This window comes from Mauremys mutica, chromosome 2 (assembly GCF_020497125.1).
Source record: "Mauremys mutica isolate MM-2020 ecotype Southern chromosome 2, ASM2049712v1, whole genome shotgun sequence".
NCBI classification, from domain to species: domain Eukaryota; kingdom Metazoa; phylum Chordata; order Testudines; family Geoemydidae; genus Mauremys; species Mauremys mutica.
This window is the reverse complement of record NC_059073.1, coordinates 104,254,110-104,280,663: the sequence shown is the minus strand read 5'-3', so window position 1 is coordinate 104,280,663 and position 26,554 is coordinate 104,254,110. Positions and strand designations below refer to the sequence as shown.

At 37.9% G+C, this 26,554-nt stretch overlaps 1 protein-coding gene and 1 long non-coding RNA gene across 6 annotated transcripts in view; one reads left to right on the top strand and one right to left on the bottom strand.

Moving 5' to 3' along the window:
• The window catches only part of LOC123363390 (myelin basic protein), a 170,907-nt gene that overhangs the window by 128,773 nt on the left and 15,580 nt on the right, over window positions 1–26,554 (top strand). For all 5 annotated transcript variants that reach the window (XM_045004314.1, XM_045004315.1, XM_045004311.1 and 2 more), the window contains exon 4: window positions 7,646–8,076. In XM_045004314.1, coding sequence (XP_044860249.1) covers window positions 7,646–8,076 — 431 coding nt within the window. The remainder of the gene's footprint in view (window positions 1–7,645; window positions 8,077–26,554) is intronic.
• Window positions 9,917–26,554, bottom strand: part of LOC123363392 — a 29,577-nt gene continuing 12,939 nt past the window's right edge. Inside the window, exons 2-4 of the long non-coding RNA XR_006576738.1 lie at window positions 21,681–21,827; window positions 12,991–13,104; window positions 9,917–10,159 (exon numbers count right to left, since the gene is read on the bottom strand). This is a non-coding gene — a long non-coding RNA (uncharacterized LOC123363392). The remainder of the gene's footprint in view (window positions 10,160–12,990; window positions 13,105–21,680; window positions 21,828–26,554) is intronic.

Sequence of the window (26,554 nt, the reverse complement as noted above, 5' to 3'; positions counted from 1 at the left end):
AGAGAACCCATGGTGTTGAAGAGTCTTTATGGCCAAAAGGTATAGCACTTATTTAAATGGAAGTTTTTAAACACTGGTAATACCAAAAGACTACTGGCACCCCAATGTATATATGAAATGTGCATGAGAAATCCAAGCATGTCCATTTCTAGTTACCCTGAATATAACATACAGCTACCTAGTGTTGTATGCCACCATCTCTCCTGCACTTGGGCAGTGTGCAAATGTACATTATTCTGAACTAGAACTCACTTATGCTTTGACGTCTAGGCTGTTTAAAAAAAAAAAGCAACAAAAAAAAAAGCCACATCTCCATCTTACTTCCAGAATAACTTTTTAGATATTTTTCTTAACATTATGCATTAAACTTGCATAATGATGGCTTATTTTGAAAAAAAAAAGTTTAACTATGTGGGAAATACTTCCAAAAAGTAATACACAGATTATTTTTGAATAATTTGATCGTTCCTTAGTTACTTTCTTGTGCTTGTCCATCTTAAAAGCATTGATTGACTATCCTGTAACTTGTTTTGATGCTGGCAAGGTTTGCAATCTGGCTATTCAATACAAGGTCAGTAATGCATTGAGACAGAGAGAGAGTGAGCATGTAAGCATTTTTTATTTAATACAAGTCAATCAAACTATTTCTGTAAGAAATTCTATTTATTCCAATAAGCAACTCAATCTTGCAATATAAAATAAGAGTATGATCATTAAACACTGTAAATGATGCCCCTTGCTTACTCTACTGTGGGAGGGCTCTTATGTGTGAAATATTTACGATAAATAAAAAATATATGTTCTGTTAACACAAAACAACAATTCTGTTTGAAGCTAGTGGGTGGATAAAATTCACTCGTTAAAGTTTTTTTAAAAATCTCTGCGGGTTGTATGGAGAGCTGCCACATGCCTCTCATAGATTCCAAATATATGCCATGGCAAATCCCACTAGCTTCAACCACAGGCTTTTTTGTTTTCTGTGCTCTCCTTTGTAACCCTAAGCAAACAGTGTGAATGCCAGAAGTATTTAGAAAACAAGAAGGATATGCTACAGACCAGGCCTACACTTCAGAATTCCACTGCGATATCAGCCACCCTGTGGGCATCATTTTAGATCTTCATTGTAAGTTGACAGCGGACATAGTGAACTGACCATGTGAAACAATGCAGAGTGCTTAAGGTTTCCTGCAAGCTAGTTATTTTGAATTTAATCTAAGATGATGAATTGCTTTTAGTTACAGAATTAAAATTATAAAAAAAAAAATCTTTACTTTTTCCTCAGGGACTATGTTTTAACTTTTTGAATGCCTATTTTATTTAAAATAGTAAGTAAAGGCTAGAATGTGTTTCCCCAATGCAGCTAAAAGGCAAGCGGAAAGTTCCAAGACTATTTTCTGGCTATTGTGGTCTGTGCCTGAGTATTTAGAATTGCATGCTTTGTTTACGTGTAGATGGTCAGTGCAGTTATGTAAAGGCCTAGGAGACTCTCTAATTGTAATAGTTTGTAGTATTTAATGCGATGTACTGCGTTGGATTTGCAGAAGCATACATAAGTCTTTACTGTAGAGCATATTTAATTGTTTTGGAAAACAATTCTCAAGTAACCTCAGCACAGGGATCATATACACTTTTTTTCTTATTTATGCTGTTTCCTGTTCTTCAACTGAGGAATGGTAGTGTGTGCGTCTGTGCATGTGCACATTCTACTTTTATAGTAACTGTAAAGTAATTTTTCACTAACCCTGCAGCATGCGAATCTCTGCTCTCTAGAAGAGTGTCCTTATCAGCCGTAGTGGAGGTATATGTATGGTCACTCCACAATTTTTTTGAATATCCATATTACAAATCTCTCTGCTCTGCTTGGCTACTGCCCTCTGAACCTCCCCTGTTTGGAGTTTGGAGGGCAGTAGTCAAAGAGTGTAGGGTGAGAGAATTTTAACCACATTTCACAAACAGTAATTTGAAGGTACTACTTGTAAATTGCTTGATCTTTGGAGTTTATTGCTGGATGTGGTTATTCTGACAGAGATTGAAAGGGCTCTTACATTTTCATCTAATTAACCATTCTGAATGAAAATCATAGTGGTTGATGATGTTTGGTGACATTTCTTATATTTGATAGGGTTTGTCAAGTAAGAGGGGAAACGGCTATTGATGCTGATAAACCAAATAAAAAATACTGATTAATTTTAATCCCATCACTATTATTTAAACTGTGGTAGCTTCCAAATGATCCAGTCAGGAAGAGACTGTGCAACACTATACTAGATTCTGTGTAGTATGATCTGGTCCCTGCCCCAGGGAATGTACAATGTGTCTGTATGCCAGTTTCATCGAAACTGACCTTCCTGTACAATCTGCTTAAGGTACAGCCCTCAAATATGAAATCTTGTCAGTGTGCATGGTCATGTTATGTTAAGTTTGATGATTACCAATATCAGAAAGAGACAAAGAAAGAATAAAACTGTAGAATCTTTTCCTTTTAAAAAAAAAATCAATTTCCCTGTTCCCGCTCAGCTGCACATCTCCAAGAACACTACTTTTTATTTTTAGTCAATAATTAAATTGAATAGCTGGCTTTTACCATTTAAAATGGAAAAACAAATGAAGCCTTGCTAATTAATCTACTACATGGTGTGTAGTAGCAATAATTCCCTCAGCATCACCCTCAGACCTGTATAGTTAGCAACTTATTTTTATAAGAGATCCCTTGTTATGCTGAGGGATGACCTATGACTATCCACAGAGAAGAGAAATATAATCTACAATCATCTTGCTGGATACATCTGTGAAATTTGATAATACTGCTCATGTCTTCTCAGAGAAGCTGCAGTGCTGAACAGAAATGGCCTGGACCAGCTGTGGCCCTTGCTTTCGCACCCAGCCTTGAGGGCTGTCATTATTATTCCCCCTCACCTACCTAATAATCTCACAAGCCTCAGTAATCTCCCCCTTATTAATCAGTACTTCTGTATGAAGGGCTGGTGAGCCTAGCGGTATGCAGTGGGCACCAGCTCTGTGTTTTCTGTGTCAAATATAATAAACAGCACACTTTTAGTGCTTAGCCAAAGGCAACAATTAGACGAAGAACAGCAGGCTAAGAGCTTGAGGTGATGCTAGCAGAGAGAAATACTTTGAAGAACTTGCCTTGACATTAGCACTACTGATATGCTTGAGCATAGAGCTAGGTAGAAGAATGCAGAAACTTTTTCAGTCTCAATTCTTTTCATTAGAATTTTGAATTTTTGGAAGAATTTGGCTACTCTGTAAGCTGGCCAAATAGGATTTTTGAGAAATTTGTTGCAATTTTGAAAAGCCAAAGGTGTGTGTTTGTGCTCCACTCAGCCCTGTTTGCAAGATCAGGCTGCCTAATGCCAGTAGTGTATAGAAATTGCAGTATTACTTCCCTGTTTCTCAAGTCTTTTTAGAAATCGGCATAAAAATGTTAGATACTGAGAGAACTGTGAAATTTATAATTATGCATCCACCAGCCTGAGCAGCATAATTAAACTGACCTAACCCCCCCAGTGTAGATAGTGCCATCGACCTACTGCTTCTTGGGGAGGGGTTCTCCTGTCAGTGTAGGTAGTGTCTACATTGAAGCGCTGCAGCGGTGCACATGCGGTTGTAGTATTTCAGTGCAGACAAGCCGTTAAATCACTTGCTCAGCCATACAATAAGAAAACATTTGGATTCTGACAATCATGCTCTTCCTAAAGAATTAAATAGAGATCAGATCAAATGCCTGTTCTGAGAGTGTAATTAATATTTCATGATCAGTTCCCATGATTAAGGCTAAGATTTTGTCATGGATATTTTTAGTGACAGCATTATAAATGCTGGATGCAAAGCAGGGTCTCGACCTGCAGTTTGAGAACTCCTGCACTAGGCCAACAAAGAGTTTTTGAAAATCTCTCGCTTAAATTTGTTTGCCTATTCCAAATCTACTTTTCCCCTTACAATGTTGTTAAACAACTAAATCAAATGAGCAAGTTCAGCTCTTTAAGGTAAGATAGGAGCAGTACTGCTTGGTTGTAGAGGGTACCTGATAAGTATGTTTGGAAGATGTAAAAATACAGCATTGCTCCAGGAATTGCTGCCTCTTTAAAAAACTGTTGAGATTTCTCCTTTTCTGTACATGCTGGAATTCCTACAGCTCTCTCCCCCTTATTTTGGAAGTCAACACAATTGGTGCACAACCTTTCAGGAGTGTTCAGAATGCATTGCCTACAGTCGCTGGCCAGTTCCACTGGCCCTTGCTGAGAAGTGCAGGACCATAATTCCACCTCCTTCCTACTGCTTTCAGGGTGGTTGCCCACCAGGGCGATGCAGGGGGCTCCTTACGCCCATCTCCCTTGCACAGCCACATTGTCACAGTCTGGCCCGATATTTTGTTTAAAGTAGGTATTGTAATAATCTTGGGATAAAGTCTATGGAATGCTCCATGCCATAGTTATAGCCAAAATTACCATATTTTGCAAAAGGATTCTCTTTTTTTGGCAAAGATTATAAGGCTTCTTTTTTTCCTACACAATATATCTTAGGTTACTGCAGCAAGGAAAAACTTCTCTCTTTCACTACTGTAAGTGGCACATACCATTTCCCTCACCTGAAGGAAAAAAAGGAAAATCAGTGTTACAGCCAGCTGAATTCATGATGGAATATTTTTCTTTAATTTTTAACTTGTAGCTTTCTTATAAACCAATATTGAAATGCAGTTTAGCAGACCTTTTATTAGTAATTCCATAGATCATACCTAATAAGTAGCTCTGTCATTAATATATATTATCATATACACAGACTTTGGAAAAGGAATTCATGGCTACTGTTGATTAATATTGCTCAAATATAGACACTATATTTTCCATTGTACATTTTTGCTGAACATTTAAATGGGGTTTTTACACTGTAAAAATGTAAAGGAAAAATTAAATGCATGATTTCATTGCTAAACTAAAAGCATACAGAAAAGATTTATAACTTTTTATAGCTCACTGCTTGTGTGTTGAGAGAAGCAACTTTTGTGGCAAAAATGCCCTTCTTTGTTTCTTACAAATAACTGTATTCATTGACACAAAGCACAACTGTTATAAAAGTATTAGTATGCAGATGCTCTGCTGTTTTGTTAATGCATTTAATTAAATACAATATCACTATTGTCTTTCTTCTTTGCTGAATTTGTACGATGGTATAGAATCTAAACCAGTGTTAAATAATTTAAAATTAGTTATTGTTTCTGTTGCTTGCAAAACCACATCTTGCTTCACTCCATCAAGAAAGCTATGGTGATAAACTAACAAAATCTGGTAAAGTTTTGATCCTTCAAGGCACCAATGTGTAAGTACCCTGGGAATATTCAGCATAAAAATAAATACACTGCAGAAAGCAAAAGAACATACTGCAATATTTTTAATAAACAGGTTTCTTTTTTCAGTTCAGAAAGCCTTAATTGATCATTGCTGCTGCTTAAATATTTTATCCCTGAAGACAATTCTTAATCATTTTTAAGTGGAGGGAAGAACTGAACTTCCTTTCTAGCTAGTTGATATATTTTCAATTCAGGTAATAGCCAAAATTGCATGCCTTACACATTAGCCTTCTCCAGGAAGTTAAACTGTAGCTTATTTACTAATTTATACTTGTCAGGTTATAATTTGTTGTAGGTCTCTATTTGCAGATTAATTCTGTCATACAGATAAAATTACTCCAAGCAGATGAATTTTATTGCCCAGTGTTTGCAATATGATCAGTTGTGCCTTGTTCTGAATCCATCCTTATTAAAACTACTTTAATAAACTTTTTTTTTTAAATAAAAGAAAGATAACCCCAGAATGCTCTTCTAAAGTGCTGGGTTGAATCAGCAAAGGGCAAGCACTTAGAAAAGCACACATCACAGCATAGTCAGTTCCAGATCCCTTCTCAGTGCAACAACTACCAAATCAAATTGTGAAATTCCATGAAGTAATCAAGACATCAAAAATACCATATACCCAGTTATTCCTGATCCTACTGAAGTCAGTGGAAGTTTTGTCAGTGACTTGAGTCTATTTCCTCATCCTGATCCCAGATGAATAATCACTTGTAATAATGTTTCTTTGCAATCAATCAGAAGCCTCATTTATTTCATACATTTCTTAAAAAAAAAAAAAAGCCCACTGTGACTGACTGCTGAAGAACTCTCCCGAGTTACTAATTTACTACTACTCTTCATTGGAAATTAGCTTGATTTTGCAGTACATAGTCTACACCAACTCACATTTTTCAATGGAAGTGGGAGCTGCTGAGTGTCCCAGCATGGGTAGACAGACTTGAGCCAGTGCACTAAAAATAGCAGTGTGGACATTATGGCACAGCTGGAGCTTGGACCCAGGAAGGTCAGCCAGGGTGGCTTGGCTCAGGTAGCCAGCCTGAGCTGCCATCAGGGCTGAACCTTTAAGCTGAGCAAGTGTAAGCCTGCCCATTGCTGAAAATCATATCTCCCAGCTGCAGTGTAGACATTCCCTCTGACTTCCAAATAGCATACTGAAGCACATTAGAATGTAACCCAACTTAGAAAAGTTGGCATGAGTGTAATGTTTGTCATTTTACTAAACAGCAACAGGCTGGGCCCTTCACTGAGGGTGTGTGTGAGGGAAAAGGAGGGTAAGATGTTTCTTACAAGCAGACCTGTAAGTATAACTAACACAAGAGATAAGACTATGTGGACGGCAATATGATTAGCTGAAGTGAAAACCTGTTTGCATTCCCCCATCACCTCTTCAATATGTGGTTTTTACATTTGGAAGAAACGGGGGAACAAATCAGGCAGAGAGGTTTTCTCTTTAAGTAGTGTAGCTCAGATTCAATGGGGATTTGTACATTAAAGAATTCTAATAGACTCATACCATGGGAGTTCCATCCTGTACATTGAGCTTAGAGTTAGAAAAGTTGTAATGCCATGCAAAGAGGGGTTTAAGTGGAAATACAGCCCCAGCCTTTTTATGGTCCTGTACAGTGGTCTTTAGAAATAGTGAGAAGAGTGGTCAATATAAAGAATTTCTCACCTTACATCAAGTACAGATATGGCAATTGGAGACATTGACAATAAAGCAGAGTTATCACCTACAACATAAACATTGAGGTGATTTGATAGGCTATAATTGCAATCATTTACAACACATTGCAGCTATAATAATATAACTGGAGATATACCAGTCTCCTAGAACTGGAAGGGACCTTGAAAAGTCATTGAGTCCAGCCCCCTGCCTTCACTAGCAGGACCAATTTTTGTCCCAGATCCCTAAGTGGCCCCCTCAAGGATTGAATTTACAACCCTGGGTTTAGCAGGCCAATGCTCAAACCACTGAGCTATCCCTCTCTATTTTTGTTAACCTATTTCCAAACACTTTTTTAATTATAAACATACTGACCACCATTCTAATTTTAAAACCTAAAAGAAGTCATGTAGTCCCAGTGCAAGTTAAATGTGAGAACACAGTTCAGTTGCAAGTTAGATTAATTCGCTGAAAGGCATTTGGAGAGAGAGAACATATTCTATGGATTTTGCATGAAACAACTCTCTCAAGGCAAGTGAAAGAAAGCAGCATTGTTCCAGTGCTCTGTTTTTCATAGGCCTGTATTCATATCTCATTCTTGTTGTTTGTAGGAGAGGCAGATGTGAACCAGAACAATGGGACCTCCACTAAGAGCACAGCGGTGACAGACTCCAAGGGCACAGCAGACTCAAAGAATGCCTGGAAGGAGGCCAACCCAGCTGACACGGTTGGTCGCCCCCACTTGATCCGCCTCTTTTCCCGAGATGCCCCAGGAAGGGAGGACAACACCTTCAAAGATCGGCCCTCAGAGTCAGACGAGCTACAGACCATTCAAGAGGACAGTGCTGCAACTTCAGAGAACTCGGATTTGATGGCTTCACAGAAACGCTCCTCTTTCCGGCACGGATCAAAAATGGCAACTGCAAGCACCATAGACCATGCGAGACATGGATCTCCAAGGCACAGAGACTCGGGTCTACTTGACTCGCTGGGCAGATTCTTTGGAGGTGAAAAACAAGTTCCCAGGAGGGGCTCGGGCAAGGTGAGCTCTGAGGAATAGAACAGCTACAGCAACATAAAATACAAATTAAAAAGGAAAGGGTGGGAGAAAAAAAGAAAGGTGAACTAGGTAACCACCATAGAGCAAGAGTTGATTTAGCTAGCAGGAAGGTATTACATATGTCTGATATGATGTTTGGCTTCAATAAGAAATACAATAGCATAGCACTAGAAAATGTTATGAGCTTGCGACAGAGCACATTTATCAGTTTCTAGGCAGAACCACTCTTCCAGTGTCTGGAAATGAAGAGTATTTATAAATCAGGGTGTGGCTCTGGAGACCTTCCTGAGAGACTTGTGAACATTTTATAAGTGGTGTATTATCTGTATATTGAACAACCTAGGGACAAGCTTCAGGCTGCTTTTGTTTTGTTTTTTTTTTCTTTCAAGACCATTTTATCTCAAATGTTTCTCAAAACTAACAGGCACAGAAGCATGAGACAATCTTATGACAATTCTGCACTAGTACTGGGGATGAACTTGAAAATGGGTCTTTTTCCTTCTCTAATATCTATGAGTGATTCTTTTGTTGGAGTCTGCCTCACCAGCCTGTATTGTAAAATCAGCACAGCTTTGTAAGACATGTGAATGTGGTTGCTGTTGGGATAATGTGTCAGAAATTCTCCTGAAACATGAACTGCCTATGGTCAAGCTATTTGATCCTGAGTGCAAGGGAGGAAGGAATAAATCACAATTGTACCTTCAAACATCTGTGGATTGAATACCAGAACTTCTGTGACCTCTTGACTGTTAACAATTATGAAATTTAGCATAAGAAAACATCTCACTCATGCAGGAAACAGGTGCTCAGAGATGTAGAAAGTAGTGTATACTCCTGCCTATTCCAGAATTAGTATACAGTTTTATAAGGGTGCTGATATTTCCTTAAAGCTTTGGTTCCTTGATCTGTTGTTTGAGCTTAAATTTAAAGTTTGCATAGTCTGTTGCTGTATGAATGTAACAGATTAGTATGTCTTGATTTGTGTTTGATCTGTTTTTTGCTACAATAATCTAGAGTGGGTACTTTGCTTTAAGAAAATATCACACTGGTGGGTAGCCGAAGAAGTGAAGTTCATCCCTATGTGCCATGGTAGTATAAAATACTCACTTTGGGGGCAGTTTCTTATAATCCTCTTCCAACAGCAGGTTATTACTTGCAAATTTTCATTGAGGGGAGTACCACAGACATGTTAAATTAGCTAATAAACTAAACAGCTGTAATCCCATTTTGTTGTGCAGAGCACTTGAGAAGTTCAGATAATAAAACCAAAGTCATCAAATCACAATTTTTTTAATAAAACATACTTACTGTACATGTGACGTGTAGCTTGTAAGAGCTTGCATTAATTTCCATTAGCAATATGGCCTAGTGTGTCAGACACTGGACTGGGAGTCAGGTTCTATTCCTGGACCTACCATTGACTTTCTGGGTGATGATATTAGGTGAGTCATTTAACATCTCTGTTCCTCTATCTGTAACTAAGGGATTATAATATTTGCCCACCTATGAAAAAGCTCTATGTAAGGGCAAAACATTACAATGTTGTTTGTGCAGTGAGCAGTCATTGTCTTGCTGAGGGGGAAATTCTTTTCTTAGAATCCCTTGGTGAGTTTCTTTCATTGCAACAGGCATGAGTCACTCCTGATATTGATGGTGATTTGAAATGGATTCTTGAATGTGGTTGGCTAGCTTCAACTCTTGCTATTAATGTGTAATTACAGCATTGAGTTATATAAAGAGAATTAATATACTGTTTTTTAGATATTAGGGGATCAATGTAAAATAGTATTAGAATCTGCATGCAGAAAAAATAAAGCAGGTATTTTTTGTGTAACAATAAAAATGAAATCAATTTTCAGTGGTGGTGGTAGTGATCTAAATTGGGTGCAAATTGTAGATTCCTGTATTTACCAATCATTGGAATCTGTTTACCTTGAGGAGTTAGTATATAGTCGTGTTCTAGACAATGAAGTACCTTCTCTCTTGTATCTTGGTTGATCTTCAGTGCTCTGTCAGATTAAGGGCAGGAATGACTGGAGTGGAAAATCTCAACAGCAAACAGTGTCTGCAGAGCAAAACAAAGCTTTCTGCATGAGTCCAAACAATTTTTAAGCCATGAATAAAACTGCTTTTTTAAACAAGTGCTTTTAATGTTTTAAAGTGCTGCCTTACAGAGTTAAGCTGTAAGCACATAGGAACTGGTATCTTGGCCAAAGTCAGTGATAATCTTTGAACTAGCAACACTGACTTCTAGTGCCAAAGCATTTTGTTGCTGTCCCCAGAAACAATAACGCTGATGAATAAAAACCATATTTTAGGAATCCACTCCAGGAATCCAACAAGTTCCCCGGCCTTTTGTTTCAATTAGTGTTTCATGAAGCTTAAAATCAGTGTCATACAGTCACCTTAAATAGTTTGGGTGTCAGGAAAGGTTTGTGCTCCATATGCTTGTGTATAAATAAGAGGAGATCTAGATGTCTGATATTCTCATTTGTATGCAAACCAAAAGAAATTAATTGCTGAATTATATAGAATGGTAAAAAAGACTGAGTGCACCCTGAAAGCATTTAAAAAAAAAAAGCCCAAAAGAACTCAGGCCATTTTCCAGATTTGCTGTGTAAGATATTGCAGAAGATGCTTCCTAGAGTGAATTATAAGGGGAAATACAATGTATTTTGGGGGCTGTGTTTATGTTGCTTGAATTAGTTTTGTAACAAGTGTGCAGCTTTGTGCGTTTAAGAGCTATTCTGCTGCTGCCTTTGTTGTGGTCTCTCCCCAACTATTGCCATCCCATGCACCACTAGGAGCATATATCTGAACTGCCCACACCAGTAAATACTGGAATGTAGAGAAAACAGTTGTTCTTTGTGCAGACTCAGGGCTGACATTCAGGCATAACACATTATAAATTCCTCATGGAGGCATATTCTTCTTAGACCAATGGGTGACAAGTACATAATGTTCTCTATTGTTTAAAGAAAGGTGGGATGGGAACAAAATAATATCTGTTTTGTGGCCTCCAGGGAACGAGTTCTCCCTTACCCTGGAATTTTGGAGCTGTGTTATGGAAGGTGGGAGTTCTGGGGGAGTAAAATAAAAATAGACCCTCTAGAATGTAAGGAGAGATTGTCTCCTTTCAATGGCAACAGCTGTGTGTGCCATTTTTTTTTCTTCCTTCTACCAAGATTTTTGATAACTGAACCATATCAATCTCACACACATGAGTTTTGTATTTTTTTTAAAGTAAAAATAATCCTAATGAAGCCAGTGTTATTTAATCATGTAGGGCCCGAATCTGCTGTGCTTGTGGCCCAATCATCATCACTACTGGTGGAGTAAGGCTAAGTAAGGATGACAGAATCAAGGCCCTACAAAGATACTCAAGGTTTTTCCCAATGCCAGACAGTTTCTTTGAGGTGTTAGTGGTAGCTATTAGTAGTGTTTCCTTTTTCATCTTTCTAGAATTTAACAGGGCAAATTTCAATTTTTAAAATAGATTAACAATTTGGAACAGTGAGGATGATCAGATCTGTCCAATCCCTATTTAAAGTTTGTGCTTATAAAGTGTTTTTTCAAAAGACTAAATTTGTAAATTACATTATCAGAATTTTTATTTCTTGATTTTAATGGCGAAATTATTTTGTTTTCTACCACATCTTGGATTGTTAGCCAGTAACTTTTATACCCCAAACTTTAACATTATCTGCTAGCCTAGTAAACTTGAACTAGGTTTGTATGGTATGGTGGAACCTATGAAAAACACCTTAAATAATAACTCAAGGGCCAGACTTGATTACTAATACAGACTTTGGCATTTCGAAGCCATTTGTATCTCCTGTTTGCATTACTGCTCAGTAAGTACACATTTTTACATTCACACTTTCTCATGTGGTATCTGCATAGGGCCTACATTTCTCACATAGCCAAAGGAAGTTACAGGGGTGTAACGAATACAGCATCAGGACATAGGATTTCCTTTCCCAATGCGTGAAGCAGTATATAGAGTGTTTATTACATTGAGCTCATCGATAAATTGGTGGTTTTAATACTGCAAACAAAGTTTGTTCACCAAGGAATGCCCAGCAGAAATCTTCAAATAATAAATGTGCATAGATTTGCTAGAATCATGGCTATTTAATTGTGTTCTTTTAACAGAAAAATCCTTTTATTCCATATCTCAATGTGTAAACCCCACCCTACTGTCTCTTTTGTTCAAGAGTCTAACACAATACACCCAGTGCACTGAGGGTCTGGAAAAATATCAGCTCAGTCTATGCTTGTTCTAGTTTAAAGTTGTGTTATCATAATGAGCAACAGACTTCCAAAGTATAGGAAATGCTCAGATTGTAATTATTTACTGTGACCTTCCTCTTAATTCTTAGTTGTCTTGGGGGGAAAATCCTCTTGTGTTATCCACTGTTTTTGTATGCTGACCTCATGTATAAATGATGGGCTTGTAAAAAAAAAGAAAAAAGTAGTATTTGATGTATTCAATGATACTAGCTTTATGGGGGCTGTAATATAACATGATTTTGTTTTCATCTTTTGCTTTATATGTGCTTCAACATTTATATTCATTTATTAAAATCACAGATCTGGTGTACTAATTCCTTAGTTTGTTTTTAACTATCTTATTGTATTAACAATGCAGCTAGTCCCTTTAATTTTTACTCATTATACACTGTGATACATGTGAAATGGTCGCCAGCATCAGGGGACAGAAAAAGATAGATCCACCAACTTAAGCAGCTTAACAGTCAAAACTCATTAATGAGAGAGGCTGAATATTAGATTTAGCTGAGCTCAAGGAAAAAATCAGTGTGAATTAGGAATGTGTACGTTTTTGGTGAATATCATGGGACTATTGATGTTCAAGAATTCATATTTCTAATTTACCTTCGTCAGAGCAGGATTGGGTCCTTATTCGGTAAAGATTGCCATCTCAGCACACTGGAGTGATTGGTGAGGGAGTTGGAGGCACTCTTGGTGGAACATTCCAGAGTTATTTCTCTTTGGAAAATATTAAAATAGTGAATATATACTCAGCAAAAGAACACAAAGAATGATCTACAGTGGGGTTCTCGGACTTTTGTACTGGTTACCTTTCACACAGAAAGCCTCTGAGTGCGACCCCCCCACACATTAAAAACACTTTTTTATATATTTAACACCGTTATAAATGCTGGAGGCAAAGCGGGGTTTGGGGTGGAGGCTGACAGTTCCCAACTCCCAGTTTGAGAACCTCTGATCTGCAGTGAATAAATGCATGTTGTCTGGGCTCCCACTTCTGGTTAGGGTTTCATATAATTTGTAACTTTGGTGCCAGCACCATTTCAGATTTGCTCTGTAGTTGTCTGGTCTCTATTTTTATATTGCAAGTCAGAGGCAATTCTCATTATCATGTATTAAATTACACAAAACATTACATATTGATGGCAACTACTGCAAATTACCAGACAAAGGAAAAGATATGCTGCAGTGTACAAAAATGTAGCACAAGCCAACAACTAAGGAGAGCAGGGACCATGACAACTGCATTTTGTTTGTGCCTATGAACCATTTGACTTGCATTATTAGAACTTGCCAAGATTATTACCCAGAGCAAGTACTATTTGGAAACCAGACTAGAGGAGGAGGGGTTGAAAATCGAGAATTGTTTGAATGGATAATTTTGAAAACATGAAGTGACAGACCGCAAGAGTCCATTTGGCTATACACACATTTTACATTTGATCTAAATCTATGCTTCCTGCTCTGTGAATTGTTTCCTCTTTCTCTGAAGCTCAGCAATGTATTCCATAAGCTATTCTTTGACACAGTTCTGCCCGAACAACCATTATACTCTTCAAAAATTTTTAAGGTCTGTCTCTCTTTGTCTTGAGCCCTCTGCCAGTAAAAGGACCTTCCTCATCACATCCCTCCAGAAGACAACATCCTCTCAGATGAATCTGTTCTAAAAAAGAATAAACTGGCCTCTGTTAGTATCTGATTGGAACAAAGGCTTTTCCTTGGTCACTCTTATTGTCAGATCAGCGATGACAGCTTCAGCACCTGAGCCAGGGTATTGGGTAGAGGGCCTTGGAACTCATTCTGATGTTTTGCCAGATGCTGGACCTGTCCAACTTCAGGAAGCAAAGCAAGACTTGACCAGGCCCTGTCACCCAACCAAGCATGAGGATATATTGATTTTATTTTGCTATGATATTTTGCCAGCGTTTGAGGCATTTATATTTAAATAAATACACAGAACCCTCCCTGGAGCAACAGTAACCTTCCTATAAGGTGAACAAACTATATACACAAAGGGTGAATATCACCCTGTGCAGAGGGCTTGGGTACAAACTAATCCCACTCAAGATCAAATGGTGAGATTTATGTGATACAAAAGACTTCTTTACGCAGGAGTGAATTTCACCCACTATGCACTAGAGGGCATCACATCATCCAGTACGCTCTTTGTTCCTTAATTCAGCCATAAATTTGCCCTACTGTTGTAGTGTAGACTAGATTAGACTGCCTTAAATTGTATTTTCTACTCACTGGCCCAGCTGACCCGGTATCTAACTATAGTAGTTCTTTATTATTTGCTGGGTCCCCAATTTTTATAATCAATTATTCTTCTCTCAGATGCCACAGCACCTTCCATCCCAGGATCGCAAAGTGCTTTACAGAAAATGACCTTACCCTGCAGCACTCTTGTGAGGTAGATATTATTAACCTATGGAGAAAACTCAGAGGTTAAATGACTTGTCCAAGGTCATGCCACAAGCCTGCAGTAGTCAAGAATCCAGACCAGGTTTCCTGCCCTTTAGTACCATGATTGTAGGTATAATTAGCAAAGTTTTCTGGCTTTCATTTGAAATTTTCATCCAAGTTTTTTACATGCACTGTTTTATAAAACTCTGAAATTCCAGGCCTTAACCAGGCCCTCATAATAATACCCACTGTCCAGCCAGAAATGTTGCTTTTCAGAGCTACTCATTTCATATTTGAGTAATTGAGTTCAACTTTCCATCCAATAATCTTTTTTCCTTTAACTCTTTTACTAGGACCTCCATGCTGTTGCAAGTTTTCTCTGTTGAAGCAATTTGACAATGACTGTGAAATACACTGTTACATTGTGTAGAGAAAGATAGAATGCTTGATCCCTACCTGTTTAACAAACCCCTTCTCTCTAGTTCCCCTCTTTCATTTACAGTTGTCAAAATACCTTTGGGCAGCTAAAAGCATAAGCAAGTTCTCACCAATATTTTCCACACCCTAAAACCACATGGATAGTAGAAAACAAGCTTGGGTACAACTAGGTAGCTGAAATATGGGGAGGGGGGCGCGAAGGGAGAAAAGCTATGCTAGCATTTTCTAGGTGCCAGGTTCAACTCTCAAACATTTTCTGGATGAATGAATTATTCAAGATCCATCACAAAGTAACATTGTCAAAGCAACAATGTCCAAATGGTTCACAAAGCAAATATTAGAACTTGTGGTGTCTCATGTAATCCTCAATGAACCGTAGAACAACACAGTTCAGTGAAAATGTGACTCAGGATCATCACTATTACCTTTCTGCCTGTCTGTTTCTGCAGTCAACTGTATTATTGTTTACTCTGTCATCATCTCTCTCTATCATTTATTCTCTCCACCTATCTTTTTGGCTCTATCATTATCTTTCCCAGGAAGATAAATATTCATTACTGGGCTAGGACTCCTAAAGTCATCTTATTTCTCTAGCAAATGACCTGCTGTGCCACCTTGTGGAAGTCACTTTACCTATCTGCCTCAGTTTCCTCAAACCAGGATAATATCATGCTTACCCACCTCACTGGGGAGTTGTGGGGCTCAGTGAGTTAATTTTTGTAAAGAAGTGAAAGATGAAATAAATTATACAATTGTTAACTTTTTATTTTATGTCAGTTTCAGGCCAGCAGGTGGAGAAAAGAAAAGCATCCTGCTGACACACTGAAATACTATGCTTGCAGTGTCTTCACTAGATTTTTGTCAAAGGCAAACCACAAACATTTGTGGAGTGTCTAGAATAGCATCTGCAAAGGTGTTAGCTAACAAGTTAATTGGCACTCAAGTTAAAATGAGAGCACCACCGCTTGTCTAAATGTACCCATAGTTCTGCAATGCTGATATGTAAAGCAATAGGGGTTCAGTCTCATCTAAAATCAATGCCATCCCACTGTTTGCTCATTAAGGGAGCTAAATAACAGTCAGGGGGTGAGGCTCCTGAAATGCAGTACCAAATTCTACTATTTGCAACCAACATGAATGCTGATCCCATTGTCACCTGTGCCTAAGCCTTGGGGTGGCAGCAAATTTTTGGTGCTGCTAAGGAGACTGGGCCATATTTTCCATGAAGGAAATAGGTGTTCTTATCGAAAGGTAGTATGTGCACACTGAGCACGCTGACACCTGAATTCACATGTTCAAAATGAGTATTTCTAATCTGCATCTACCCACCAGGCAAACACGAGTTTGTCAAGGTAAGCACTAACTGAAGGAATGACTAAGGAGCTCAGGTTTGGGCACCAAGTTTCACCCTATTCACACACGCACAATTCCTCTCTGTAAATCTGTATTCAGGAATCAAGGATTTGGCATTATGTTTTGAGGCGGGTCTAATGCACGAAGTTCAAATCTGAATCCGAACTCTCCAGAGGAGAATTTGGATCCAGGGTTTAATTCAGTTAGCTCAGGTTTAATACAATGTTTGAACCAAACTTCCCCAAAGTTCAGAAGCATGTTCTATACTGCTGTATTATAAGTTAAGGTGAAATTCACCCCTGTGTAGAAGACCAGCATAAATCCCGTCCACCACTTAAACGCCTCAGCACTGATTTTATTTCATTAATCACTATCAATATGAACTTGGGTTTAACCATTAGCTACTGCACATTTCATAAGCGGATTTGATACTAATGGTAGAGATCCAGGCAACTTGTTCATAACTTTTACTACACTCTTGGGTAATATAACATATTAGATACTTGTTGCCAATAAGCAATTCCATTGTTGCTTTCATTCTGAGTGAAGGCCATAACCTTTACTCTTCCTGTTTGATGAACTTTAGATCAGCAGTTTGTGTTTCTTACACATACCATGATGGAAACACAGTCTGACATTCTTTTTAGCAAATTTTTACCTTTCAAAACAGGATCATCAACCAACAAAAGGAAGAGATTATATAGTACACATAGAATTAATTGTATACAAGAGTAAAAACACTTGAATTCAACACTTAGACTCACTCTGAATATATTATATTCTTTCAATGTAAGATGGAATCTCAACTATATATATTCCTGTATGGCTCAGAAAGACCTGAGGGGTTTTTAATTTTCCCAAATTGCACAAAACACTCACCTTAAGCACCAGAAAGATGATTTGGATTCATTGCACTGCTTAATGAAAACAGAAAAAGACCAACAACTTCCAGTCTGTAAGGATATTACTAACTCCAGCATAGCTACTTAAGTGTTCTTAATACTGGGTAAAAACCATCTAAGTGATTTTCTTAATCATGGACATTGTCTGCAAAAATTTTTCCTAATCTTCCAAAGAAACATTAATGATACAATAAAATAGACCAAACTGACAGTAACTTTGGGGAAATCTTTTAAAGTACTTGTTAAGAATGTTCTGTCATCAAAGATGGACACTAATCATCACTTGATTATAACAGGCTTCTGTAGTGTTTCCTATCACACAAGGTGTGATAACCCCACTGGTCCCTTTCATTACAGCAAATCTGTTGAGTTCAGTATACTGTGAGAGGTAGCTTTCCTTTGATTCACTTTATTAGGTATAATAATCCATTCTCACATTTTCTTTAGATAACATTCTGGTACTTCCCCCCCTGCCTGATTCACTTGTGCAAGTCTCTCTGATTTGGAAACCAGGAGGAAGGAAAGATAAGTGTAGCTCACCCTGACTTTTATGCAATTTTTTCCCCAAAAATGAACCCATCAAAGGCCTACCAAAAAAAAAAAAAAAAGCATTAAAACTTCACTCCAAAGCACAAATAAGTTTAGCAGAGATCTCTGTGACAAAGGGTCTCACTAGCCCGATTGAGTCCACTGATTATGATAGTGCATAATTCTATAACTTGTAAATGCTATGGATTTCATCAATTGTACTGAGACCTGTAGCATTATTGATACTGGATTTGGGGATGTTTTCAGCCATTCAGGAAGCACCCACTGAATTGCACAGAGGGGGAAATATTTTAATAGGTAAGTTTAAATGACTAATGCTGAATACCACCCACAGACTTATTAACAGGTACATGCTGCACAGAAATCTGTTTAACTCAGTATTTGCTGTGTAGTTCAACCTCTAACATTTTAGGTCAAATATTAGTCTTCTGAAAATCAAGCCACTTATTTAGACGGGCCCTACCTTGGATTTAGGTACTCTGCTTTTAGCCACAAACTCAAGTTGGCATGTGTCCCTTGACTTATTGTGCTATTGCCCCTTTCATGGCTTTTTGGCTATTCAGGAACTGTCTTACACCGTGTTTATACAGTGCCTAGCACAATGGGACTCCAATTTCAGTTGGGGGTCTCTAGATGCTACTTTAATATAAATAATAATTCTATCAGCTTCTTGCAGAATATACACAACTCTATTAAATAAACAGGCTTGCACTATGAGGTAATCTAACCTCTCTACTTCTACTCAAGATTCCCGTTTATGCATCCAAGGACTGAATTAGCCCTTTTGGCCACAGTATCGCACAGGGAGCATACGTTCAGCTGATTATACACCACAAATCCCAAAGTTTTTTTCATTATTACTGCTTCCCAGGATACAGTTCCCCCATCCTGTAAGTATAGCCTGCATTCTCTGTTCATAGATGTATACATTTGTTACTATTAAAACACACATTGTTTGTTTGCACCCAGCTCAGTGAAAATAACTAGTTCATTTCCATCCTCCACATGGAGAAACTCAAAAAGTAAACAATAGCATACATTGTGAAAAGTAAATTAGATTATAAAAAAATGGCTTCAGTTTTCCTCATCTAAATTCCAGATGTGTTATTTATAACAAAGGTTAAAAATGGTTTTAAAATTAATTTAAGCCTGATCTTCAGAATATTATTGCCACTAATACATTTTAAATATTTACAGATAATTAGGGGTTTGATACTACATTTACTTGCCATTATTTATTTATTAGGTATTTATAGGAGCAATCCTGTTAACAGCAGTACAAATTTTCAAAGGTACAAATGGCAGTTCACTCCCATTAAAAGTTTTTGTGTGTTTGAAAATGTACTTTGTTGAATTGCATGAGTAGGCATTGCAGGATTTATCGTCATGTTTGTACCAAGGGAAGTCAGACAAGTATTTTGTGGAATATGTTTTAGTACCACCACTTATATGCCTGCTACTGATTATGATCAAACAACCACAAAAGGATGACAAGTGCTAGTAAGCATAGTATTGGTTTCTCGGTGAAGTGTTGAATAAGACAGTGAAACGGATGTGATATGTACACTAACAGATTATGGTTTATAAACCAGTGTAAATGGAGAGCTGTTTTATGCAAATATTAAATTAAGCACCCATTTTACCTGAAAATCCTACTGTGTCATGGCAGAGGTATAAATACTAAATTCGAAATTTCCTCACTTTGCCCAAAACCCATTCACTAGGATCAGCTAATTGAGGCCCCGACACCAAGCTTCCTGCGAATATTGGGGAATGGAGTCTTTGGGTATGCCTACTCTACAAGCACTATGGTGGCGCTGCTGCAATGTAAATGCTTGCTGCAGTGATGGAAGGGGTTTTTCCCACCCCCTCGAGAAGCTTAGCTAGGTTGACAGAATAATTCTTCCATCGACATAGCAGTGTCTACACCAGGTCTTAGTTTGGATTAACTATGTCTCTCAGGGGTGTTAATTTTTCACATCCCTGAGCAGGGTAGCTATGTTGGCCTAAGTTTTTAGATGTAAATCAGGTCTCTGTTTCTTAATGCGCCGTTTGGACAGAAGGCTGCCTCTTTGTAAAGTATTCAGTGAGCGTAAAACTCACACACTTCTCTTATGTCAGCAAACTATTTTTAAATGTACCTGCAAGCAAATGGCCAAATCCCTCTGAGTTCACAAAGCAATTCATTAATTCAAAGGGTCTCAATTCAAGACTAGACTTTGTGAACATGTACATTGAATGTAACATACGGAAACTAATCTTGCCTTATTAATGATTACCCGATGAGCTGCAAGTGGTGCACAATATTAAAACTGATGTAGAAGTTTAACATTTATAATAGGTATGAGGCATGGAAAATCCTGTGAAATTGCCTGATAAGGTGCTACAAACTTTAACTGGTAATCTGTGTGTCACAGCTCCATCTAGTGATAAAGACTAATATCACACTGTATGGAGTGGAAACTTCCGGTATCACAAGGAAGCAACAAAGGGTAAATATGGCCTCTTTTAAAAATATAGTTGATGTACAGTATGCCCTTCATATTTATTAGGTTTTTGTATTGGTGCCAATCATTTCAATTAGTGCATAACACCTACTTCAAAAGTAAACTAGGGTATTGCAGTCTTCAGCATGTATTGATATAAAACTCATTGACTGGATGAACTAATTTAAAATTGTATAACAGCAAGAATTAAGTAAATAACTCAGCAGGGTTATTTCTTTTTTTAAACACCCTCAGACAATGCACTATAGCCTTTCAGTGAACTGATTTTCATTGGTTGTAGGTTTTGTTGTTTGTTTTTTGTGATTCTAAAAAATGGTTTTCCAATTTTACTTTCTTTTTCATTGATTTTTTTCATTCATTAATATATTTACGGAGGTGAATACATGAAGCAAGCGCTGCATCTGGAGAACTGATAAACACAAGTTGTTGAACTCTGTCACAGGACGGTCAGCAGGAACAACAGCCCAGTTCCTGGTTTTAGGTCCTATGACTAGCTCATCCCTCTTAAAAAGGACCATATCAAAAAACTAACCATTGTAATGAAATTTTTGGCACTACAAACAGCAGAATCTATGTCCATAATACTTAATTTGCTGTATACTTTGCATGATATCCTTTTCAATAAACCAGATTACTGGCATACGCTGTATACCAGTAACTGATTATAGACCTAGATGGTGATTTACACCTAATTTTTAAGTCATTATTAACATATAGAAAATAAGTAATCTTATTCATGACAATTTCCACAGCTCACTTTCTAATTCCACTTTATTTACTCTGCAAAGAACCAGGATTTTACAAGCCTCTAGCCAGTGACATCACATATACCACTGCAGTATGTCTAGTTAAGTCTAATTAATGAAGGCTTGGAAGTTTTTTGTTTTTTTTTTAAACTAGATAACTGCAGGATAAAATCATAGCAAAATGGTTAAAATATAATTTAGCTCAAGATGGAGGAAGGGAGCTGGGAATGATTTAAAACAGTGGCACTTCAGGATTCATTTTGGGACATGAAACATGCTTGAGCACTCATTTTTATTCCTTGGGAGTATGAATAAGTGAAGCTTTGCCATTTAAATTCCTACCTGCTGTCTCTTGTTCATAAGGACTGAATATAAAATATAGAGTGGTTACTTACCTTGTGGTAGCTGTGGTTCTTCGAGATATCTGCACACGTGGATCCCAGTCATGGTGTGTGGTGGCCCCAGTGCAGTAGCTTGGAACATTTTCACTAGTAGTGTCCAGTAGAGGTCATGCTTGTTCTCAAGTCCTCATGATCCGCCTCCTAAGGGCACAAAAAAACAGTGACTTCAACTGCCACTCAGTTCCTTCACCACCCAGAATCCATTGTGTAAGACTCTGAATGGCAAGAAGGAAAGTGGGCCATAGGAGCAACATGTCCAGACTTCTCAAAGAACCACAGTTACTATGAGGTAAATAATCACTCTTTCTTCTTTAAGTACTGCACAAGTGCATCCCAGTCATGGTGATTAGCTAGCAGTCACCCTAAACTGAGGTGAGTGCGAAGAGTTAATTGAAAAGACTGCAGAACCTCCCTTCCAAAACGGGCAACCAATCGAGAAGCATTCATTAACAAATAATGCTTTGTAAATTTATGAGCACAAGTTCTGGTAGCTTCTCTGCAAATCTCCAGTATTGGCTCTCAACTTAGATATGCAACCGATGTTGCTTGTCACTGAATTAGAATGTTTAAAGGACTTATTAATATCATATACAGTCCTAATACAATCAGATGCCCATTTTGAAAGCTTTTGAGATGAAATAGCCATCCCTTTAGATTTATTTCTATAATCAATAAAAAGTCTTGAAGTCTTACAAAAAGATTTTGTTTTATCCAGATAGTATAACACTGAATTCAGTTTGACACTGAAGATACACATGTAATTTAACTTCAGCTGAGATGAATGAGGTCATGGAGAGAAGACTGGTAAAATAATAAACTGATATGAAAGTCCAATAATACTTTTGGAATGAAGGACAGATGATGTCTCAGTCACCCTCTCTATATGAAAAGCCTTGTAAGGAGGGTTTATAATTAATGCTTGTAGTTCACTTATTCTACTTGCTGAGGTAATAGCCACCAAAAATGCCACTTTCATTGCCAAAACTGCTGAATTGGGAAGCTTGCTAGAGATTCAAAAGGGAGTTCCATTAGAGAAGAAAGCACTAGATTTAAATCCCATGTTGGAGCAATCTCTCTTACAGGACTAACAACTCGAACTAAGCCCCTCAAAAATCTGCTCACTGATGAGAGAAAACTGAACCCCCTTCCACTGGTGGATGAAATGCTGAAATCACTGCCAAATCTAACTAAAGCAACAGATAGACCCAAGTGCTTTAAATGTAATAAGTAATCCAAGATTATTGGAATACAATACACCAAGAAGGTATGTGATCCTAAAATATGCCCAGAATAAGACACATCACTTGCAGAATATGTTATTTCCTGCTCTGAAGTTAGATATTCTGTACTGCTGAAGAAAATTATCTAACAATGACATCCAGAAACCATCCAAACAATGAGATGTAGTGACACTGGATTTGAGTGTAGGAGTAGGCTGTGATTTTGCGATATGTCATTCTGAATCAGCAGCGTGGTAAATTGTTGACTGGACACTATTAGAAGACCAGAGAACAAGAACTGATAAGGCCAATTAGGAGCTATCAGTATAACCCAGGGGTAGGCAACCTATGGCACGTGTGCCAGAGGCGGCACTCACACTGCCCGGGTTCTGGCCACCGGTCCAGGGGGCTCTGCATTTTGATTTAATTTTAAATGAAGCTGCTTATACATTTTAAAAACCTTATTTACTTTACATACAGCAATAGTTTAGTTATATACTATAGACTTCCAGAAAGAGACCTTCTAAAAATGTTAAAATATACTACTGGCACGCAAAACCTTAAATTAGAGGGGATAAATGAAGACTCGGCACACCACTCCTGAAAGGTTGCCGACCCCTGGTATAACCCAAGCTTTTTCTTGCCTTATCTTCCTTAACACTCTTGGAATTAAAGGAAAAGTAGGGAAGGCATACATCAAATGGTGTGACCAGCAAATTGTGAAAGTGTCTGCTATGGATCCCAGACTCTTTCCTGTTCAATAACAAAACAGACACTTTTTGTTTCGATTCAAAGCAAACAGGTCTGTTTAAGGAAAACTCCACTTTAGGAAGATTTGGTCCAGTAATTAATCTTTTAATTCCCATTCATTGAACAAGGTCACTTTTCTGCTTAGTGAATCTGCTAAACCATTGCTCTTCCCTGGAAGATGAAGAGTTGTCAGACTGATACAATTCTGGATACATCATTCCCATATAGAACACAGAAGGTCTGATCTTGCACCTCTCTGCCTGTTCATATGGTATGGATAGGCACTTGGTGAACATCCTCAGAGCAGATGAAATCCCAAAGGGCAGTACTTGGAATTCATAATTATTTGCTAAAGCCACAAATTGAAGATACTTCTTGTGTGCAGAATGTGTCGACACATGAAAATATGCTTCCTGCACATTGAGGGTCATGAACAAATCCATGGGTTCTAGAGTGGGAATAACTGAAGCAAGAGTTACCATACAAGACTTGTCGTGCTGAATGTATTTGTTTGGATTCCCAAAATCTAAGATCGGACACCAACCTCCTTTATTTTTTTATATGAGAAAAACAGAAGCCCTTTTCCAGAAATTCTTCAGGTACCAATTCTATCAACCTGTCCTAGATTGATTAAGTCATCTAATTCTTGATGTACCCTTGTGAGAAAAGGGATCAGTTATGGGTGGGAGGCAGAGACTGAAACATAACCATCTTGAGAAGTGGAAGGGCCCATTGATCTGTGATGATTCCAATACAAGTCTCTTGGGAAAAGAAAAAGCAGAATAAAAAAGGAGGGAGGAATAGGTATTGCTCCTTGTAGATTAGTCCAAGATCCTCAACCATCGCATCAAATCTGATGTCTCTGTCTCTGTCCTAGTTGTGAGGTTACCAAAGAGGACAGTGGAATTCATCTTCTCTTTTGATATCTTAATCTCTTCTTGGATTGGTCAGAAGATCTCTGCTGATAAAAGTATGAGAAAGTTTAGTATATCTTGAGGAGGAAGAACGTGGACAACACTGTTTCTTCCTAAATGCAGGTGTATATAAACCTAGAGATCTAAAAGTGGATCTTAAATCTTTTAATGAACTCAAGGTCTCATCTGTTTTAGTATTAAACAAGATCAATCCATCAAACGGCAAATCTTCAGTGGTTGTCTGTACCTCCCTGTATCAATCTGATAAAGAAAACCATGATGCACATCTCATAACAATAGCTTTAGCCGTTGAACAGACACCAGTATCAGTTGCATCCAGAGCAGCTTAAAGAGATTTTAGAAATCAACTAGCCTCCATAAATTGATCTGAGCTCATCTCTAATTTTGTAGGTAATTTGTCCTTAAAGTCAGATGTTTGTTCTATTGTAGATAATCATATTTAGATAGCATAGCTTGATAATTAGTTATTCTAACTTGCAGACAGGCTGATGAATAAATTTTCCTCCCAAAAGTGTCTATTCTGTTTGGTTTTCTCTCTTTGGGAGTTGACTTTCCCAATTGTTTCGACTCTTCATTTGCAGCAGTAACAACCAACAAAGATGGAGATGGATGAGTATATAAATACTCAAAACCTTCGGACGGTACTTGATATCTACAATCAGCATGTTTTGAAATAGCTGAAATCAAGGAAGTAATCTAAAGCTCTTTTTCTATTCTAAAATGCCTCACTGATAGGAAGAGCAACTCTATTTTGAGATGCTGGTTATAAAGTATCAAAAGTTTATGCCTTTTCCTGTGCCATTTCTTATAGTGTTTCCCCTTCTGCACTTCAATAATTCCTGAAACATTTTGAATTTATCAATTGTCAGAGGCACAGTAGATGAAATAGCCTCCTCAGGTGAAGAAAAAGAAGAAGAATGTGACATCCAGCTTAATCTTCCTGTTGAACTGATAACTCTCCATCACTAGAATGATGCTGTTCCTCTGTTTCCATAAACTGAACAGGAAATGATGTGGCACTTGAAAAATTGAATTAGTTGATTTACACATATATGGCATTTACTGTGGGGGAACTTACCCTGGATCCTGCAGATAGTGCTACCACAGAGACCAATATGGCCAAGGTTGTTGACCATGTGGTAAGACACATTCCTTAGTGTCCCCCAAATTGGATGAGAGTAATTAGAATTTAAACCCTTAAAAGCTCCTTTGTATTATCTTTTCTGTTTTTATTTTCTTTTTGCTGGCTTCTTAGGTGGAGGGCTCCCACTGCAATTTGATGAGAATCCTTCAATTGATAGGACAACAGGAGATTTTAAAATTTGAGTAGGACCTCTACTCACAACCCTACTGTTCTGCTGATGAAGAGAAATCTTTATCACAGGTATTTTTGATCTTTCATGGAGAGGAGATTTAGATGGTGCAAAACTAGAAGATTTTAACAATGGTAAACCAGGCTCTGGAGTTATTCTGATATCCAAGGGAGATGTAAACAAACCTTTTAGTGCTGTGGAATCCCCTTCAAAAGACATCTGAGTTGAGGAAGCCTGTCTCAGTTATCTGCTTTGAAGGCTCTGAAATGTGGAAACTGCCCATGCCGAGTGAGAGAGGTGAGTGAGGTAATATCTTTTATTGGACCAACTTCTGTTGGTGAGAGAGACAAGCTTTCGAGCCACACAGAGCTCTTCTCGTCTCTCTGATGACAGAAGTTGGTCCAATAAAAGATATTCCCTTACCCACCTTCTCTCTCTAATATCTAACGTGGCTACAATTATACTGCAACATGCCGAGTGAGAAGCGCTCATCAAAACCAGTGCTTCTAAAGACTGCCAGGGAAGACTGTAATTGATGCACTGGTGCTAAGATGGATGGTTTCGGTAAGTCCTGAGTCATTGTTTTAGGACTTTCATTTCTATGTGCTCTGGCACTGATTTCCTCTGTGCTGACTTCATTGAGTCTTTTA